We start from the raw sequence: 21,353 nt of genomic DNA, 5'->3' as shown, positions 1-21,353 counted from the left end.
TTAGGAATAGAAATGGCAGATAATATTCCAAAATTGCCTAATGTTAGTACATTTCATATTTAGAATCCCAGTGCGGTTTAGTACCCTCAGCTCTACCTACCTGTTTTCTGAAACATAGAACAAATGTTTATATTTAAGCAACTATACTCAGAATGGATCTTCTGTACACTAACCTGCATCCATATCGATGGTAAGGACTAGCTGGAATGCAGAAGAAAGCATGAAGCTGTACTGTAATGTTAGAAGAAGTACCATGATAATGAGGAACCTAGTAACACTAAAACTGGGAAACTCCAACGCAATATTTTGATTTCTACTTTTTGACTCATTGTCTAGGAAATGCAGTGCTATAAGGATGACTCACAGTGTGCATAATAACAGGTTTGCCTTTGAGCAGCAATATAACTTAACAAGACTTAACTGGCACTTTTAAAAATCTTGCTCAAAGATTCCCCCAGGTAGCCAGTTGGCTACCAGATGCGTGTAGTGTAAGTGAACCCCAGCAGACACATTTTCCAAACCAGAACAGAATCAGGAAAACCTCTAAGCTCAGATGCTGCCTTGCAAGTCTTCTCCATATCGAGATAATTGATCTCTTGCAAATCATTAGAACAAAAACTCCAGGCACTTGCAATGTTAGATGTATAATGCATGCTATTATTTTTTGCCGTTGATTTCCAAATGCAGTCTGAATAAGTAGAACTAAGAACCAGGTGAAATGAGAAGTTTTCTTACCTCTGTCTTGTGAAGATTGTTTTTCTCAGCTGCAGAAAGCAGGTAGTGACTGTGGTTTCTGAGCTGTAATTGGGAGGTTTACATTTTCTGGCGATGGGAAAGGAAAGCTTATTATCAGCACTGATCTCTTCAGCAAGCTTGTCTCAAGAAATGGTTTTACAAAGTACTGAGGCAACTTCTCCCTCCCTCTTTCCCTCATGTACATTCACTCTCACACACAGGTGGCTTAGAATGCCCAATGAATTAAATGCTCTGCTAGGTGATTACAGAACATTAGAATGAAAATTTAACTCTTTCTGCTGTATTGGAAACCACTCCATTTTGTGTGTAGGAGGGGAAAAGACTCGAAGTACTGTAATTTATGGGACATGTCTGCCAGTCAATGTCAAAGCTGATTTTCCAGAATTTTCAGCATTTACAGATGTCTGTCCTATAATGTTAATTAGTTTTTAAGACAGCTATAATTCATAACGATATATTTAATCTCTTCCCAACATCTTTTCATATATCTAGTCCAGGAAGAATTCTGCTCCATAAAGGGAATGTCTTGTGTTTTCCATCCATTTAATTACAATACACAGTGATGCATATAAAATACATTTGTGATGGTGCAAAGTTCTGAAATTAAATATATAGAAATGAAATAAAGTATAAATATATTTTACAAAGTATGATCACGTGTGGAGACTGAGTAAAATGTATCTTGTTTTAATTTGGTTTTGTTAAGTTCATACGCGTATGCACCAATATGTATTCCCACACAGTTCATATCACTAAAAAGATACACATTGAGTTGTACTATGTAGAGAGCTTTACATTTTGGCAAATGGCTATTATAGCCGTCACTTTGCAGTGATTGCAAATGGCCAAGTTATAAAATAGTTTCCAATATTGTTATAGCCCCTGCAACAGAGTGCTGGTCCTGGGGACCATGCAGGTGTCTCTGCCCCCTCGTTCAATGCTCAAGTCCGTTAAGATTGAGGGGACTGAGCTATGGGAGTAGGCTGAATAGCATTCCCCTCTACATGGGTAGGAAAGAGCACTCAAGCCAGTAAAGATGTTCAAACTGGTAGAAAGACTGTGAGCGCAACCTTAGTAAGGTTATCTGGAATCATGTATATTTTCTCTCAAGCACATGTGCATTTTGTTTAATTAATCACAGAAGCCACATGCAGACACCCATACTTGGGTATGGCGGTACTTTACTCAGCAAGTAGTCCTAATAGTTTTAATGAGGCTGTTCAAGGAGTGAGGTCCTGGTTCATCAAAGCAGGTAAGCACAGGCTTAAGTTTGTGTGTCCTTGTCTATCCCTGTTCAGCAAAGCACTTAGGGCCCAATTCCAGGAAGTCTTCACAGCTAGGATTGCACTTAAGCACAGATTTAAAGTGCTTAAGTGTTTTGCTCTATCAATGCCTAAATGAATGTGAGAAAAGATATCAAAATCTGGCCCAGAGCAAGTATCTTAAAAATGTCTATTTCTCTTGCATTTTATACGCTGTTATATTTTACAGTGCAGCAAATCCGACGGCTGAATGGCCAGACTGACGTTCTTCATAGCTGCTCCTGCACTCCATGATACCATGCCTTTGAAGTGATAGCATCCACACCTCCTCATATCTACTGGGTCCACAATGGTCCAGAAAGAATTTTAAATGCTTCTCATGCTGCATGTGGTGGTCAGCTGCAACAGGCTAGGAAATTGGTAGAGCAGGAATGACAGAAGGGCAGCAACTAATCACATCTTCCGTATTTGTCACCAGTCAGTGTCTAGATTGTCCAGCCATCTCACTGCTGCATCATTGAGGGTAGCAATGTGCTGCAGTTCACCCTCCAATCTTCTAATGAGGCATCCTTGCACCACATGCTTGACCATCTGCATTGCTGCCCACAGTCACACTGAAGATTGGGCTACTCCACATTTCAGCATTGTGGCAGCCACTCCAGCCATTCCAATGAGCAGCCGGCTAAGCCTAGTCCAGGATCTGCATCCCAGGTTGCAAACAGGTGGGTGCCTTCTCGTGGCATCCTCTGTGAGTAGAGTAAAGTGACACGAAAGCAGACAAAATGTGGAAAAATGCAGGTTACATCAACTTAGCCACTCTCAACAAACAAAACACTCAAACGCTGCACCCGTTGGAAAAATGGTCAACAATGAATTTTACCTGACAACTTTGGTGTAACCAGTATTAATCAGTACTGCATAACTTGATCTTGTGGCAAGGAATTCACTGGTCTGATGTTCTTCAACTTTCTCTGATACGTTCCTTATTTCCTACATTAAAAGACTAATTTCCAAGAAGTGCTGAGTGCAGTTGGGAGGGAAATGGTTTTCCGTTCTACAAGAGTTTGCAAAATTTTTCTGGTACTGAAATGGGAAGAAAAGTCAAAATCTCAGAAAATATTTGCAAATTTATAATCCAAATATTTTCAGATTCAGGTTAACATTGAAATATTTCATTTTGTTTATATTGAAATGTTTCGCCTTAATTTTGCCCTTTTAATTTTTTAAACTTTTTTTAGTGTAAATCAACTGAAATTTCTACAAGAAAAGCCATTTTCAACTGAAAAACAAAATTTTGTTTTGAAAATATAAAAATGGGGCATTTTGACCATTTCAGAAGTTTTTTAGTAAATGTGATTTTTGAACCAGGAGATTCTTCAAAACCAAACTTTACCTGCAAACAGTTTTTATTTTGATGAATTGACATTTTCCAATGAAAAAACATTTAGTTAGAAAATCCCCAACCAGCTTTAGTGGTGAGAATCCATAACTCCTATTGAAGTCATTGAGAAGTGCAGGTGTTCAACCCCTTTGTGTTAGTACCACTACATAGTCGGGCTACAGCCATATTTGCACACAACAAAACAAGTGTTGCTGCAGCAGTGGACAAATTCCCCAGCAGAGGAGATTGAGGATCATAGAAATGTCAGGCTGGAAGGGACCTCAGGAGGTCATCAAGCCTAGTCCCCTGTGCTGAGGCAGGCCAAATAAATCTAGACCAACCCTGGCAGGTGTTTGTCCAAACTGTTTTTAAAAACCTCCAATGATGCTGGGGATTCTACAACCTCCCTTGGAAGCCTGTTCCTGATCTTAACTACCTTGAGTGAGAATTTTTTTCCTAAATCTCCCTTGCGGCAGATCAGTCCCATTACTTCTCGTTCTACCTTCAGTGGACATGTAGAACTGGTCACAGTGCTCTTTCCACATTTTGTCTACTTTCATATTTAAACACTGTTACCCCGTCCCCTTCACCGTCTTCTTTCTCATGAGTAACCATGGCTAGTCATTTAACTTTGCCTCAGAGGGCAGGTTTTCTAAACCTTCTGTCATTTCTGGTGCTCTCCTCTGGACGGTCTCCAATTTATCCACATCTTTCTGAAAGTGCGGTGCCCAGAATTGGACACAGGGCTGCAGCTGAGGCCTCACGAGCGCCAACTAGAGCGGGACAATCACCTCCCGTGACTTACATACAACACTCCTGTTAATTCACCCCAGAATGACCTTAGTCTCTTTTGCAATCTTATCACACTGACTCATATTCAATTTGTGATCCACTATAACCCCCAGATGCTTTCCTGCAGCACTACCACTTAGCCAGTTTTTCCCCATTTTATAGTTGTGCATTTGATTTTTCCTTTCTAAGGGTGTTACAGGATGAGGGTACTGAGGCAAGATCCTGCAGGGAATCAGAGTTCAAATCAGATTTTAAGGCCAGGAGGAGCCATTAAGTTCATCTAGTCTGACTTTCTGCACAACACAGATCATAAAATCTCACACAGTGATTTTTGCATCAAGCCCAGCGCCTCTGCTTGAGCTAGTGTGGAAGTTTTAGCCAGACTTACAGTCTGGATTTAAAGACTTCAAGTGATGGAGAATCCCCCACATTCTGAGGCAAGTTGTTCCATTGAACAACCTTCACCGTTAAACATTTTGGACCTTATTTCTAGTCTTAATTTATGTAGCTGCTTCGTCCAGCCACTCAATGTATTTTGCATTTTTCTGCTTGTTTAAAGATCCTTGTACTATCAGAAATCTTCTTGCCATGTTAGTATTTGCATTCAAGGAACGTCATAATCAGTTCTATTGATCATCTGTCATTCGCTCTCCAGCTATTGCTACTGACCTCTGATCATCCCAGGATTCCACTATCCATTGCCCTCTTGTTACATTTGCAACCAAACGCCAGCGTGTTTTCTCTCATGCTGCCCCTCATGCTTGGGAGGCGCTCGCGAGAAACCTCCCAGAATCAATGCATTGGCCTCCTTCAAATCCTTCCTCAATACTCCCCTCTGTCATGATGCCTCCAAAAAACTTAAGAGTGGTTAGGCTGCCGATGTGCTGAGACTACTGCCCATTATGCTGATCAATATTGTCTCATTGTTTTCTCATACTCCCGTCTGTCTGGCTGTATCCACCTGTTGTCTTTTGTTTTATACTTAGATTGTAATTCCCTTGTTTTGTTCTGTGTTTGTACAGCACATAGCACAATGGGGTCCCATGACGAGGCACTATGGTAATATAAATAAGAATTGTGTGTAACTTTCTTCAGGTGAACAGTCCCATTGACTCCTGTACATAAGTGTGTGCAGGTTTGAGGCCTGAGTTTGGACAGTGCCTGGCACACTTTTGGGTACTGAGTTACAATAACAATAGTGCTATCCACTCAGGAATTCCTAGCTGCCAGTCTTGTGCTCAGACCACTAGATTCTACCTCTCTTGATCTTGGGCGATTAGTAGGCAGTTTTCTGGTGTAATTAACACTAACGCTTAGGCTTCGTCTACATTAGAACTTTTGTCAGCAAAACTTTTGTCGGTTGGGGTGTGAAAAAAAGCACCTCTGACCGACATAACTTTCATCGGCATAAGTGCTGGTGTGGACTGCGCTATGTCGGTGGGAGAGCTTGTCTTTCACCACCAGAAATTGGTCCAATAAAAGATATTACCTCTCTCACCCGGTCGCTCGCAAATCTTTTGCTCTATTGTGAACTGTAGAGGGTCAGTTATCTGGCATTTCCCTCTGCATCTCTACTTGTTGTGTGTTTATACTGCAGTTCATCAGCGAGGTTTATTAGGAGGCTTAATTGGATTCCATTAGCATACATTTAAGCCAGTCCAAAGCAGCTGAGAATGCAATCAATTAAAGCATCCAAACTCATTAATGATGTGGACACAGGATAATTTTGGTAGCTGGCTAATTACCCCTTTCGTTATGTAGAATTCATTGCCCAAGAATGACAAGAAGATGCATGAAAAGAAAAGAAATATCAGTGCAAAAATACACGTTGTAAACCCCTCAACCAGGCAGCGAAAAAACAAGTGGTGATGTAGGAAAGCTTAATTTGCTGTTAAAACTCGGTCACATAAGAACCAACCCTGCACTTTTGCCCAAAACGCAGACGGAACCCAAACATAGTCATACCCTCATAAGATTTTAATGTCATTTTTAGAAAAGATATGGAGTATAGTAATAGAAGTCCAGGGTGTTTGAATGATGCATAATATCAGCTGTCAGAGGCTTCTGTACATTCAAAGATATTTCAGGAGGAGCGGCTCTTCTGAAGAATGTCACCAGACCTTTTTCATGCAAATGATGGCTTGACTCATGCTGTTGAAATGTTGCCCCCTAGCTCACTGCAGGCCACCTGCACAGAACTTCCCAGCGAAGCAATTCATCGATATAAGTACAAGTGCGCTGGGGGCAGTGTCGATGGGATAAGAGTATGTCCCAAGGGGCACAACAAAATACACAGCAGTAATGGAAAAGGGTCATTAACAGTCTTCTGCATGAGCTTTGCTTCACACAACACTGGCTCTCACTCTCCATTGCTGGATTTGCCACTTTTGGGGCAGGTCTACTGGGGCAGGTCAGGATTGGGGCCAGTAATCCTATCCTCACATTCCACACTTCCTATTCCCTTTACATGCGTTGGGGCAAATCCTATGCTAGTTTATACCCCCTGCACCGCTACTGACTTCCTTGGCGTCACATGTGGCGCGTATGACCACAGAATCTGTAGGCTCGACAGGCCCATTGCAGTCTGCTTCCAGGAGCCAGGACCAAAACCTTTTACCGGTGGCTGCTCAAAGATAAACCAGACCATTTTAAGGACCCAGTCCTGCGCTGACCTTTGGAGCAGATCCCTCATGCTTAGCTTCCCCTGGTCCAAAGGTGAAGGGGTGGGGGCGATGCATAACCACCAAGACTCATAGGGAGAGGAACTCCAAAATGATGCATTCAGGAGACTTACGGTATGGTGGGATCCCTTCCTTTTGTGTAAATAGCTCTTTAATTTTTGATAATAAAAATGAGGGTGCACTAAATTCATGCGGTGCCTCAGTCATTTTGGGACTAAAGGCAGGTATGTCTATCCAATGAGGTACGGGAGAGGAATGGGACCCTGAGCATTGACCACTGGGGCTTGCAGGATCAGGCCTTATTTAGGAACCTACCTTTAGGCACCCACATTTGAAAATGTTGGTCTATGTAAATAAATAAATAGAAAGTCAGTGGTAGAGTCATGCACTGAACCCAAGTCTTCTGACTCCCAGCAACGTGCTCCAACCGCTAGCCAGCGTTGCTGTCAGGACTTTCCAAGTTGCCGGGCTGTTTCAGTCAGCTGCGTAGTCATGCATTTGTCTTGTGCCCTCACAGTAGACTGGCTGTCAAGTAAACAACTGGTCATGTGCATGGGGTCCCAGTGACGCCCAGCAAGGGGGATCACTGGGGTATGCAATGTGTCTGTGATGCAAATGCAGTACTGCAGTGTTGGGGGGGGGTTGTATGGGCTCCCACAATAATAAAAACAAAGCTCATTTATGGAAATTACAGCAGGAGTAGGATTGGAGGGGAAGATCCTTTCTGTTCCAGTAGGCTGCTTCTGTGAGGTTGGAGAGCTGTGCATTTTAAATAACAAGTCGTTTTATTTAAGGTGTTGCTGAGTAAAGGCTTAGTGAAGCAGCAGATTCCAGCATGGACTGGTTTAGGGGAAATGTGATTAAAAAGCCGAAACTCCAAAGGCAGACTGTAATGGCAATGATAATGTCATGTAACGCGTTACATTAATAAGGACAGTGGCTCCTCAGAACCTTGGCAAACTGGAAATTGCTTGATGCAGAAGCGATGCAGTGATAATTCAGTTAATCTTGCCTGGGGAGACGATAGTAAAACAAATGGGTTTTAGATTAGCTGTCATTAAGCAAAACAGCTGTCTTCCAGTGTCAAATACTGTCCTGACTTTTCCCCCATGCAAACCTCCGATGTCAGGGAATGACTGCAAAGGCTTTGCAGGTGTGTAAGCCAGGGCAAAATTTTGCCCACTGATCTGAATCTGAAAAGCACAGTGAATCAGAGTGAAAGTCAGGGCAGCTGCTTCACTGGGAATGTATCTGTTTCCAACATGTGTCGGATGAAAAGCTTATGCTGGCTGATATTTATTTCTGGTTCTGTTGGTACCTGGCAGTGCAGAAGCGAGAGCAAGTGAAAAATAATGGAGGAGAAGACTTGACAGGAACCCCCTCACCACACCATTTTTTTAAACTCAAAGAAGTTTAGCGTTTGGCTCTGGTTAAAAGAAGTCTGGGCAAAGGCTCTGGCTGAATATTGAATCCAAACCAGCTCACCATCTTTGCCTCCTGGGCTGCAATACTTAAGGTCAGGAACCTGTATCTATTCCACTGTATTTGCGCTATCACTGTTTGTGGCTGCTTTCTCCTTTACATTCTTATGAAAAGCAGGGAATAAATACTTCATACAGCTAGGGCTGCCAAGTGCTCCTGTTTCACAGAGACATTTCAAGTCATTATTTTGAAGCTTTCCATCATTATTCATTACCTGGTGACAATGCAGGGCCAGGTGTCCTCTGCTCTTCAGCTTGGCTCCTTCCTGATGCAGAGAGCTGATGAACTGCAATTGCTACATCTTCACCGGCTTACTACTGAGGCTGCATAACAGCATTAAGGGAGTGGAGGCAATAAAAAAGGGAGGAATAGAAGGTAGACTCTTGTCTGCAGCTACAGTTAAATATAGACACTGATTCTATAGACACAGCCTTTTGGGTAAATGCAGCTTTAAGGTGGATTGAGAGTTAACTGGTGTTCATCAGCTCTACAAGGACCAGATTCTCTTCTTGGTTACACCAGTGTAAATCCAGATAATTGCAGATATGTCAAGTGTGAGACGGGATATGGCTGAAAGGATTTAGCATGGGAGACCTATCAGAGAGTTCAGAGGGCGGGCATTACAGCCACCCAATGACATCTTCTGTGTGCAGCTCCTGGTCCCAGCCACACACAGGGAAGGAATTGGCACAGATGTCTCTTTTTATCAATACCTCTGAGAATCACCGCTCTTCCTTAAGGGAACACACAGAACCAACCTGTCACGCATTTTATTTCCTATTAGAAAATACTATCGATGGAAAATGACTCAGTAGGGTAGTTGCAGGCCTGATGTGGGATATCTGGGTGAGCCTTGAAGTGAGAAGAGGATATTTCATGCCCAGTGCTACTGCAGGGCCATTCCCGGTGCATAAGGACTGCTGGCTGGGTGATGGGATTGGAAGAAAGTAAGGACAAATTCTTGTTCCCAGAGAGAGCGGGAAGGAATCCTAAGCCTCTGTTTTGGACTGCACATGGAGACCCAGAGAAAACCTCAAAACAGAGGGCTCGATGCATAAGCTACGCGGCCCACCTCTGTCTCCCTCCAAATATAAATGCAGAGTGGCCTGACTTGAGCACACCTTCCTGCATGTGTCTGCTCTGTTGCGGTTCCATTCTCCTAGCGCTCTGGGGCTAGATTGTGCAACCCTTACACCTGATGGGGGGAGTGCTCCCTCTGAAGCCAATAGAAATCTTCCATGGCGCCAATGGGAATTGCAGTGCGCCCCACGGACTCATCGCCATGCCTAAGAAGGGCTGCTCCAATGAAGGCCAGTGGAGACTGGATTCTCAACACAGACTTTCTCCCAGCAGGTTGAACGGAAAAAGAGATTTTTGAACAAATATATATTAGTAAATGCAATTCTAGTGGCAAATACCTAATAGCGGAATGGAGACAGGGTGTGTGTGTGTGTGTGTGTGTGTGTGTGTGTGTGTGTGTGTGTGTGTGTGTGTGTGTAAGCACCAGAATCATGGACTGTGGAGTCGCTGGAATGAAGAGGGTCACAGCTGACTTGCTTGCTCGCCAGAGTTCCAGGAATTGGGGAATTAAAGTGGGCCATGATGAGTGTGAAATTCCAGTAAGCATGTAAAATGTGATGACGTTGCTAATCAAGCCCTCTCACTGTGACTAATATAAAAGTTCTATTTGATATTCTAATAAATTACTTGGGAAAAAGAGGCTGTAACAGAGGAATAAAGAACAAATCAAAAGCTGGGGCACAGGCAGAGATAAGAGCTTTGATCACAATAGTTTAATGGGTTTGGAAAGAGGGGAGAGGAGATAAAAGAAACAAATAAAAATGCTGATGAGATTGGTTAAGACCCGCTGAGAGAAGCAGTCATTAATCTGGACCATGACGAATAGAATAAGAAGTTCTTAAGTGACTTTATGGTGCTTGAAGAAAAGGGAGTTGTAGGGACCTGAAGACAAATTCTCCCTGGAAGTAGCTCCATAGCAGGCAGTGGAGTTACAGCAGGGCTGAATTTCGCCCCTTTGTTTAAAGGAACACTCCAGGGTAATAGGAAAGTTCTTCTAATCATGGCACCTAATTACAAAGAAGCGTAAATTGTTAACAACAAACAAAGCTAGTCTCCTAGAAAGAGGCAATGTGGTGCCTTGAACCCAAGAGACCTGGGTTCTATTCCTGGTTGTGCCTGTCTGGTGATACTGAGCAAGTCACTTCTCCTCTGACTGTTTTCTCTTCCACCCTTTGTCTCTCCCGTCTAGACAGGGCTTGATCCTTCACCCTTAATGTCAATGTCAAAACTTCTGTGGTGCAGGACCAGCCCTTCAGACAGTACGCTTCCTGGGTTAAAGGCTGCCTCTTAACACACGTTTGTACAGCATCGAGCACAATGGGGCCTCATCTCAACTGAGGCCTCTCTACATGCTATCAGGGGAAGGAAGCTACAATCTTGGGTAATTACTGCAATCCCCCCCATAAATATTAAACAAATATGCTTTGACTGTGTGTGCATCCCTTTTATGCTGTATACATTACCTCTTTTGAGCCAAGACCACAGCCAAAGTTTGGGGCCCTGTAGGTTGCTTGCATTAGAAGGAGAAATCGATGCTGGAGCCAGCCATTTCCTTTGTTGCAATCTTGTTTATTTATAAAGATTCTACGTGAAGTCCTGTTTCCCTGAACACAGTAGGAAAGAAGCAGCAGGAGACAGTTCCTTTCTTTGTAGTTCCAAGTTTGCCTTGCCAGTGGCTTGTGTGCAATGAGTTGGTGAGTCTTAGCCTTGTATCTAGTGGGCCATGTACCCGCTTCCTGTTACAACTGCTACTCCTTATCCCCTTTCTGGGCACTCTCACAGTATTGCCATCCCCAAACGTTCCCAAATCATGAGTTGGGCTTCAAAAAAATTCATGAGAATGGCTTAAAATCATGAGGTTGTTTTAAATAATGCATTTTAAAAAACAGTTTTGAAACTTTTTAATAAGGCGAAGTTACAATAAAACATTGACATCCTACATCACACGTTACTTAGCTGGAATCAGGTTAATATTCAAAGAACCTGGCTAAAGCTTCTGGTTTCCTATTTGCCTTCTGGCTTTTGAGCCTTTAGGCTCTGCTGAGGCCCCATTTTCATGCTTCTCAGCAGCCATGAGGATGAAATATTTACATAAAAAATGCAAGCTGAGATTCACATGGCACTGGGAGCTGGAGCTTTAAGGGAAAACGCCAGTTATTGTGAGGCTCGTAATAACATTATGAGGGTTGGCAACACACTGCCCTCAGCAGAGGGACCAAGGGCTGAACAAGCTATCTAGTTCTTTCCCCCAACCACTCCCAAGAGGTGTGGAGTCTGAGTCTGACACAGGTTTTACACTGGAATTAATCCTGATTTACACCAGTGATAACTGAGAGAAAAAAATCTGACCCGTGGGCTCTCAGAATGAAGTTAATACAGGCTAGGGAAACTTGGATTCCTGTGTATGGCTTCTGGAGAGGCCTCAAGGCCTTCATTCTTTAGGGATGCCTACATGGCACCTTCACCAACATTAAATTGTCTTTACAAGCAGCGAATTGCAAGCAACAGGGAACACACACAGTGTGATTGGACAGCAGCCCTGCAAATGCCATGAAAGGCGCAAACTTGCTAAAGAGAGAAGCGATCGGCTGACTAACACCACTTGCTCAGCACAGAAACAGCAATTAAGAGAGGACACGCTAACAGGAAAACTGATGTCAGGAGGCTGTGATGTGACTCATTAGTTCAGTGAATCCAAACAACAACAGCAAACCAATTCCTCCCAAATAATCCCCAAAATGATATGCTGTAAACCTCTTAATGGTGGTTTTGCTGCAGAAGAAAAATCAGTATTCTCTGCAAGCCAGGCTATTCCTTTCAGCCTGCAAGTGTAGCCACCATTAGTCTAAAAAATATAATTTCATGCTTGGGAAGAAGCTGTTCTATGGCTTTTTTATGCCAATCAGGAGGAATAATTACTTATCAGTGTCTCCAGCAGTGAATTCATAGGAAACTTTCTTGACCTTGAAAAGGAAAACTGACCCTCCCTGTGCTCTGAGGGTAGAAAAAATAGTTATGTCAAAAGGTTACAGTCACGTTCACTGGCTGCTGGGTTGGTTCCATGGGAGTCGGATGCGGTTTTATTCTGGAATATTGTCGTTCGGTAAACAATGTAAATTCATCACAAAAGGGGTGAATTTGTTCTGATCCCCTTCTAATCTAAATCAAAATGGGAAAGCAACTGTCTTGTTTTCCAGGATGGCTTTGAAGTTTGTTTACAACAGTAGATTTTTATCCTCTTCCCCCACCCATAATTATATTGTCCCATTTCATGGACTCATTGGTATTGGAGATGGAATAGGCCACCTGGAGTCACGGGTTACACCAGTGCAAAGTGAATATAAAGCACTGCTATTCTGGGGCCCCATGTGCCATTGCTCTGCACTTTGTGCACTCACTCTAGATGCAAAGTGGATGCCAGCCAGAAAGGTTTTTGTCTGGTCCATTCCCCAGCCAATGCACCATTCTCTGCACTATGTTTTCTATTTGGTCCAGTGGAATTCCATCAGCCTGTTGTGTCTTGTCTCTTAGATTGCAAGCTCTTTGGTGCAGGGGCTGTCATTTGCTATACAATTGTACAGCCCCTAGCACAGCATGGCCCTGACCTGATTGCCATCTAGAGAACACCACTATATAAATGTTATATAAGGATAACCTGAGGCTATGGGTCTGTATCAGGGGTGGGCCAACTATGGACCGGGGGCTGGATCTGGCCCTTCAGATGTTTAAATCCAGCCCTTGAGCTCCCGACAGGGAGTGGGGTCCGGGGCTTGCCCTGCTCCGCACGTGCCATGGGTCTGTGCAGCTCCCGGAAGCAGTGGCATGTCCCTCCTCCGGCTCCTATGTGTAAAGGCAGCCAGAGGGCTCCACACACTGCCCCGCCCCAAGTCCTGCCGCCACAGCTCCCATTGGCCGGGAACCATGACCATTCATGGCCCACCATACAATTTCCATGCCCAGATGTGGCCTTCGGGCCAAAAAGTTTGCCCACCCCAGTCTGTATATTGAGCTCTTTCTGTGATTTTCCTGTGAATCAATGAATAAGGTATATTTTTTAATCACACATTTTAAATCTTCCTTGTCTCTTTAGCGTACGAGCAAGTGTCTCTATAAAGCATTTGTGGTCTGCTCAGTAAAGGTGCTGAGCACTCACAAACCCATATGTAGAGCTCCCCTTATCTCAGGATTGGGTTATTGGCGAGACTGAATACTAATGATAAACAGAAAATGCAGCAAATGTCTTATTTGCTGCAACAGTCCTAATGCTTCCATTTAACATGTACAGCACAGGACCTCTTGCGCCAGCTAAAGAATGTTAAAGGTAGAGAAAAGAATAGTAGTCAAAAGTATTAATACAGTAATTATTCACAAACATTGCACAGCCATTTAGAATTTCCCTTCAATCTGATAGAAGACTATGTGCTAGACAGAATTAAGTTTTAGACTACCTTAAATTTTAATAAACGTGTCAAAAATAAATGAAAAAGATACTGGATATTGAAGTTTGCACTCCTTGACCTTTCCTTTACTTGAATTTCTTGGTCAGTTTTGCTCTAATGTTTGTAACTTGCTGCACTGAATCCCTTGATTTTGCTGTACACAGTACAGAGCTCACATTGTGCCATGCAAGGCACAGCGTGTATATAAAGGATACTCAGAACATTAATTGGATGGTGCTGTATATGGTAAACTTCTAACCCTCTCCTTTGTTCTCACATAAACAAAACCCATAACCAATGGATCCTTGGGCAAAACCGAACAGATTAATGAACACTGCACCCAGATGCCTCTCGTTTAATTCTTGTTTTTAGTTTCTTGAGTTCATTATTGTTTGTGTCAATTATGAGACCATAAGCCACAGTTTTCCAGGCCTCTTCGTAATGGGGAATTTCAAAATAACGTTGTGCAATTTGGTGAAATGTTTGGGCCAAAATTTTCCTACCGGGGCCGTTAGTGATGCTGCACAAGGCCAGGGAGTGGTCTAGTTGCAATGCCCGAATGTATTGTTTAACTGCGGCTTCTGCGTCTGCAAGCGATAAGAGTATCTGACCCTTTGAGCAGTGATCCTCCACCTGAGCTCTTAGGCCATGAAACTCGTGTTTCTGGATCACCTGGTCCACGTCCTTTAAAGCCTGGCCATATTCCTTCAGGTGCATTAGGCAGGCAGCACGTTGCCGAAGGTAGCGGGGATTATTGTTGCTTGTTAAGATAGCCAGTGAGTAATAATTTAGAGCCGTCTCATAGTGATGGTCCTTAATCAATGCATTTCCTTCCTGGGCGGCTACCTATGGACAGAGAAAGTGCTGGTAATTATTCCATTAAAAATGAGCCAAACAAGTAGTATTTCAGCTACTCTACACATCCATCCATCTGTTTAGTCTTTGTATGCTGTGTTGTTTCCTCTCTCTAATATGTTTATGGTTGAAGTTCTGTTTACTGCCTTTGATAGAGTCTGTTCTACACATGAATTAGCCTCTGCACGAAGGCTTTTCTCCTGAGCACTTTCAGTGCTGACCCGTTTCTCAGTCCCATTGATACTATCCCTAACTTTAAGCATGTGAGTATTCCCAATGACTGCAGCGAGATTACTCATAGGCTTAATTTAGGCATCGTGCTGAATCAGGGCTTTAGAGCCTGCTAGCTTCTTTGTTAGCTTTGTACATCACAGTCCTTTGAGCCATATCTCCTCCGTAAGGCCTTGATTCACAAAAAAAGTATTTAAGCACTTTCTTAACTACATCCCTATTCATCTAAGCACTCAAGCCGGTCTTAAAGGCAAACACCAGATGCCCATGGGCTGGGAGAGAACATGGGTATAATCATATTCAAATATCAGCGTGGAAGTCCCAATCATACTCAAATGTAAACTTGAAAGGAATTTTGGTCTTGGCAGCCATTCCCCTATGGAACAGGGTCAGCTGCCTGCTCAGCACAACCATGGGCCCGGACGTCACTCTGCAGGACCCTGCCTCTGTTCCCCTCTTCAAAGCCCCTTAATAACTCAGTCCAGAGGGAAGTTAAACATTCCTCTCCTGGGGTCCCGTTTCTTTGGTCCTTCCACACTGACCTTCCCAGCCCCAACCCCAGTTCAGCGTCTCTGTCCCCTCCAGTGGGAGTCCTGAGCCCTTCTTCCCAGAGCTGGGTCCTCATCAACAGTCACTCCCAGGCACTTCCAGGCTGGAGTTCGGCCTCCTGGCTCTGACTTCCCAACTCCCCTGGTGTCAATATCTTCCCTGCAGGAGCCTTTCTGCAACTTCCTGAACTCCCCCTCTGCCCCCATCTTCCTGCTGCCCTTTACAGGGGAATTGCTTAATCCTCCATCAGGCCCCATCAAGGTGAAGCACAGATGGGCTGAAGCTCTTCTTTCTGTGATGACGGTTGGCTGGCCGCTGGCCTCCAGCCCAAGCGAGAATGTCGACACCATTAATTTTAGCCCCGTAGCACAAGCCACATGTGCCCAAGTCAGCTGAGCTGGGCTCCGAGACTTGCTGTCTCACATGGGAGGGGTTCCACTATGGACATATCCTGACATTTTTAATAACTTTCTCTAATGATCAAGAAGTGCAAGTCTGGGTCCATTTTTACATATTATAGAATCTTTGAAGTTAGAGATCGACAAGACCTCTGAGGTCTAATCTAGCCCTGATGAGAAAGTCCACCCTATAATGGAAAATTGCAACTTTTCTGTAGTTTATTTTTTCTCGCAGCACCCTATAGACTTTAACATGCACAAAAATGTCCCCTGCTATCGATTCTATAAAAGCAGTCAAAAAACCCATGGATAAATTACCATGCTCTGTTCAGTTCTATGGTTTGCAACAATTTCTATAAATCGAATGTGGTCCTTTTCCATCATACTCTATAGGACTTTTGCATGAGGGACTTTCTGGTCTAGTTTTGTAGGAAAGACATTAAGCACCTTTACAAATGTGAACAAACCCCTATACCATGTGACACTGGTCAGTGTTGTTCCTGCTTTACAGATGGGTAAACAAGGCACAGAAAAGCAAAGCGCTTTGACAACCTGGATGAACATTATGCATCATTTAACCTCTTTAGTAACACATGCTCTGTAGAGGCTGACAACGATAATTACCTACTTGATATGTTCTTCCTGCCCCTTGGCTAAGACACTTTACTGGAGTCTCTGTCTACAGTAGCAGCACAAAGGGGTCTGTAAACCTCTTGTGAGGGCTGTCCCGTGGGAGGGCTGAAAAGGTTAGCCTGGGATTCAGTGAATTTCGCAGACTGTATTCCAAACATCTGCTGATAAACCCATGTTTTCATTTGGGAAAGAACATGAGCTTAGTTACTTTGGGTTTTGGTAAAATTTCCAATGGCATTTGATAACTAAGAAGCCTATTAATGGAAAAGTCTCTGGAAATGTAGTCTTTTATCTCTAATTCTATTATTAGTTCAAATCCAATCTGGCCTGGTCATAGGCGTCGACTTTCTAATGTTCCGGGGGGTGCTCCCCCTGGCTCTGCCCCAGACCCCGCCCCCACTCCACCCCTTACCCCAAGGCCCCCCCGGCCCTGTCTCTTCCTGCCCTGTTCTGCCCCCTCCCCTGAGCACGCCCCCCTGCTCCTCCTCCCTCCCACCCCCCAGCACCTCCTGCATGTCATGGAACAGCTGATGGCAGCGGGCAGGATGTGCTGGGGGACTGTGGGAGGCGCTGATGTGGGGGGGCTGCTGGTGGGTGTTCAGCACCCACCATTTTTTTTTCTGTGGGAGCACCCTGGGAATCAGCGTCTGTGGGCCTGGTAGTGACCACAAACTGTTACCTAGGATATAGTGAGAGACATCTTTCCACTGGCGAAATGATGAGCTACATGCCTCTGCATCCGTTTGGTTGTGGGAGCAGTGAGGGTCATGCAAGCTTGGTATTGTGCAGTTTTGCACATTTTCTGCAGGGATAAGAAGGCTGCTATCCAAAAGAATCAGGGTCTAATGGGTAGGATGTTGTACTAACAAAATCAATAGGCACTTTGCCACTGACTTCAGGGAATGCAGAATCAGGCCCTATTTTGGGGCTGTGTACTCTGGCTACTTCTTTCTCAGTATGTTCCTTCTGAAGTCCAGTTTCCTCCTTTTAAACTGCTATGTGCAGAAATGAAACCCCTTTAATGGAGGAAACAAACCACGAAACGCAGACAGAGCTGTCTCTTGATGGAAACAATTTGCTCCTCTCTGTTTAAAGTGCGGCTCTGCTCTGAAAGACGACTGTATACAAATTACTCCCTTTTAGTCAATTGCTCTGTGCCCTAGGTAGATAGAGTTGTCTGCTCTCAGATTAGGGATAATAAAAAAAAATGTGCTTCTGGTCACAGTGCAGAGCCAGCCCAGCAGTAGAATGAGCTGAATTATTATCTGATTCACACACCCTCAAAAGGTGGAATCCCAGCTGGAAGGCCAAATTCTAGCTTCTTTCACACATTGAAGATAATGGGGCTGCACAGATTCAACTGAGGATAAAATCTGATTGGCAGAATCTTTGTCACGAGTGATGATGCATGAAGCAGAAAAACCCTTGACTCTTAGATCCTCGGTTGCATTTTAAGTCAGGCGGTGAGAAACCCGTTCAACACGCCACACAAAGGGTCATTGAGAGATGATTAACATGCATGCTCCTCATGCCACATTTACCTCGTCACTTTTGGGACAGCTCCAACAAGACAGAGAACAAACAGATCTTCTGAGAGCTGTTTGGATTTTGCTGTTTTCATCTGCTCTTGGATGGTTTGCAGAAAATTATTTAAGTAGTTCCTGTGCATTATGTCCCTGTCACAATTTTAGGGCAACTGCACCTGTACTCCTCCTCCATGGTCCATCAAGGGCACTCCCTTTAGGCATCCAGCTCTCAGCAGCACCACACTTAGGTGGACGCCAACGTCACACTCCATCCTGACCAGGGATTTGAAGTCTACACAGCTGCCTGTCTTGCACTCTGTTATCCCCAGCAAGCCAGTCTTCCTGAAAAAGCCAGCACCTGCACTTTGCTTTCTCTCCCAGGGCAATGGCCAGTGTGTCACCCGCAGTTACAAGTTATCACACAACTCCTTCTAAGCAAGCACATTTATTATGAAGGTAAAAGCATCATAGAGAAAACATATAAAAGACAATAAAGAACCTACACACATGCTACAAACCTTAACAGAGGTCACCCACCAGCTCCAACCTGGGGTTATGGTAGATTTTAGTCCTTCAAAACCAACAACTGGGTTTTCCTGGTGGTTACCAATTAATCCATCTTAAATCCAGAACCAGAACAAAGACTGGACAGATCCAGCCATTTCTTTATACAGCCCAGGCCTTTGACTTTGGCTTTCCTCTAACGGTAATCAGCAGGCAATGACCCTCTCCACAGAGCATAGCTTCAAACATCTGGGTTTTTGCATAACGGGAGTTGGGGAATTTGCATTCACCCAGGGATTCCCCAGGAAATCCACTTAACACGTATTGTCCCCAAAGTCCACACTTGTCAGGCACATTTTCAGTGTAGTCTTTGGAACTTATGTCATAGGTTTATTCCCCACTTTGAACTTTAGCGTTCACAAGATGGGGACCTGCATGGACTCCTCTAAACTAAAATTCTAGTTTAGATCTGGTTCTTGCTGCCACCAGTCAAGTTTTAAGTGTCTGACACACTCCCTGTTCCCCCAAAACGTTCCCTGGGGAACACAGATTCAAACTTGAATCTCAACACAAAGGGAAACAACCCATTTCCCCCCTCCCCTCTCCTAGTGCTTAGGAGAGATACCTGGATTCAAATTCCTTGAATCAAAACAAAGAGGGATTCACTTTTCCCCCCTCCCTTTCCCCTGAAAATCCAAACAAGGAAGAAATCAATTAAGTTCTAAAAAGAAAAGATTTTATTAAAAAGAAAGAAAGGAAGTACACTATCTCTGTAATACCAGGATGGAAAAATACAGGGTCTAACTTATAAACCTGGAGAGGCTCTCCCCCCCCTCCTTTCTCAGAATAATCAAAGTAACAGCAAACAGAAATAAAGATATTTCTTCAGCAAACACACAATTGCAAATGTAGAAATCAAATTATAAGACTAGTACTCTAATACTCACTAGACTGAATAGAAGAAAATACTTCAGGAAACTTGGAGAACTTGAAGAATATGTCTGGCCTCTCTTAGATCCAAAAAGAGAACAAAGACCCAACAAGGAACACAGAGATTTGAAATTATCTTGTCCCCTGATTGGTCCTCTGGTCAGGTGTTCATCAGGTTACTGAGCTTGTTAACCCTTAACTATCTGTTATGACAACTTAATACAATAAGGTTTTGCAAGGATATTGCAGGAAACTGCCATATCTGTCGGAGTACCAATTATGCTGGCGCATTGTTTTCATTCAGCTATCTGTAGTGCTATACCTGAAGCAAAACGTGACAAATAATTCTGAAGCAATCATGTTAAGAACACAAAGGGGGAAATCTCCATGTAAACTCCCATGTCGTTATAGCAAAGTTGGAGCTAGACTGAAAAAGAAAGATTCAGGTTTCAGGGAAAACTGGCCATCCGATGGCTTTGCTAACCATTATTCTTGAACGCAAGTTAGCTATGAGCCCTTGTCAAAAGGAAAAAAAACAACAAACAAACAAACAAACCCCACAATCCAACGACACGACTCAGAAGGCTGAAAGAGCCACATCATTTTTCAGGTCCGGAAAGGTCAATACGGAAAGTTCCATTAGAACTAGTGCCTCTAATGCATTTCTCATTATTGCTAATACTAATAAATGAAGCAGTGCTTTTACATGCGGTAGCAGAGGGAATACTTAAGTTATAAACAACACGATCACAAACGTAAGTCTTAGGCCAGGCTTGGCTAAGAGCATTTAAGCCCTGGATGGCTGGTTTCATTAGTGGCATCATGAATTGAAGCAGATGTTTTAGCCTGAGTCAAAGGGCTGGCAGTTGGGGAAAGCATGTAGCCTTGTCAAGTGCTGCTGGTGAGCAAACCTTCCAAACAGTGGAAGATTTCAGAAGTTATGTCACAGCGCTTCTTGATATGATATAATTATTTCTTCAGTGACCCAGTTGTTTTCAGACTGGGCCAAGGTTGACCGGCTTTGAACATTCCAGACACATGTGGCCCCTCTGGGTGAGGTTGCTTCCTGATGAGTTTCTCTGAAATTTCTATCAATGGCTCCACCTGCAGAATCTTTTGGTGGGAGATGGATGTGCTCACCTGGTCACAGGACTGGGCCCTCTCTTAGGCCTGATTCAAAAAGACTTTAGCTCATATTTAACTGTATGCACCTGCTTAAATCCCATTGCTTTCAAGGTGCTTAAAATTAAGCATGTGCTTAAGTACTTTCTTGAACTGAGGTGTTAGGGGAAAAGGAGGTAACAAATGCTGGCCTTCCTTATTCTCTTCCAGCAGCACTTTTCATTACTTGGTGTGAATTCTAGTGCTAGTGGAAGGCTTTTGACTAACAGCTGTGGAAAATGGAGTCCTCTACTCCAGTGGTTCTCAATCTAGGGCCGCTGCTTGTTCAGGGAAAGCTCCTGGCAGGCCGGGTTGGTTTGTTTACCTGCCGCGTCTGCAGGTTTGGCTGATCGCAGCTCCCACTGGCTGCGGTTCGCTGCTCCAGGCCAATGGAGCTGCCGGAAGGGTGGCCAGCAAGTTCTTCGGCCAGTGCTGCTTCCTGCAGCCCCCATTGGCCTGGAACGGCGATCCACTGCCAGTGGGAGCCACGATCGGCCGAACCTGCGGACATGGCAGGTAAACAAACCGGCCTGGTCTGCCAGGGGCTTTCCCTACACAAGCGGTGGCTCTAGTTTGAGAACCACTACTCTACTCAGCCATAGTATAGATACAGCATAAGCAAACTTGCCTCCCACCCAACATTTACCCACTTCTAGGGTCGATTTTTTTTTTGTGCACCTAAGAAATTACCTT

At 43.9% G+C, this 21,353-nt stretch overlaps 1 protein-coding gene across 2 annotated transcripts in view; it reads right to left on the bottom strand.

Annotated features, from left to right (window-relative positions):
• Positions 1 to 13,336: 13,336 nt before the first annotated feature.
• The window catches only part of TTC34 (tetratricopeptide repeat domain 34), a 44,231-nt gene continuing 36,214 nt past the window's right edge, over positions 13,337 to 21,353 (bottom strand). For both annotated transcript variants that reach the window (XM_044996446.1, XM_044996447.1), the window contains exon 8: positions 13,337 to 14,719. In XM_044996446.1, coding sequence (XP_044852381.1) covers positions 14,198 to 14,719 — 522 coding nt within the window. In that variant the 3' untranslated portion in view covers positions 13,337 to 14,197. The remainder of the gene's footprint in view (positions 14,720 to 21,353) is intronic.

The sequence above is a fragment of the Mauremys mutica genome, chromosome 21 (assembly GCF_020497125.1).
Source record: "Mauremys mutica isolate MM-2020 ecotype Southern chromosome 21, ASM2049712v1, whole genome shotgun sequence".
In the NCBI taxonomy this organism is placed as follows: domain Eukaryota; kingdom Metazoa; phylum Chordata; order Testudines; family Geoemydidae; genus Mauremys; species Mauremys mutica.
Note: the sequence above shows the minus strand (reverse complement) of the source record. Positions and strands in the feature narration are given on the sequence as shown.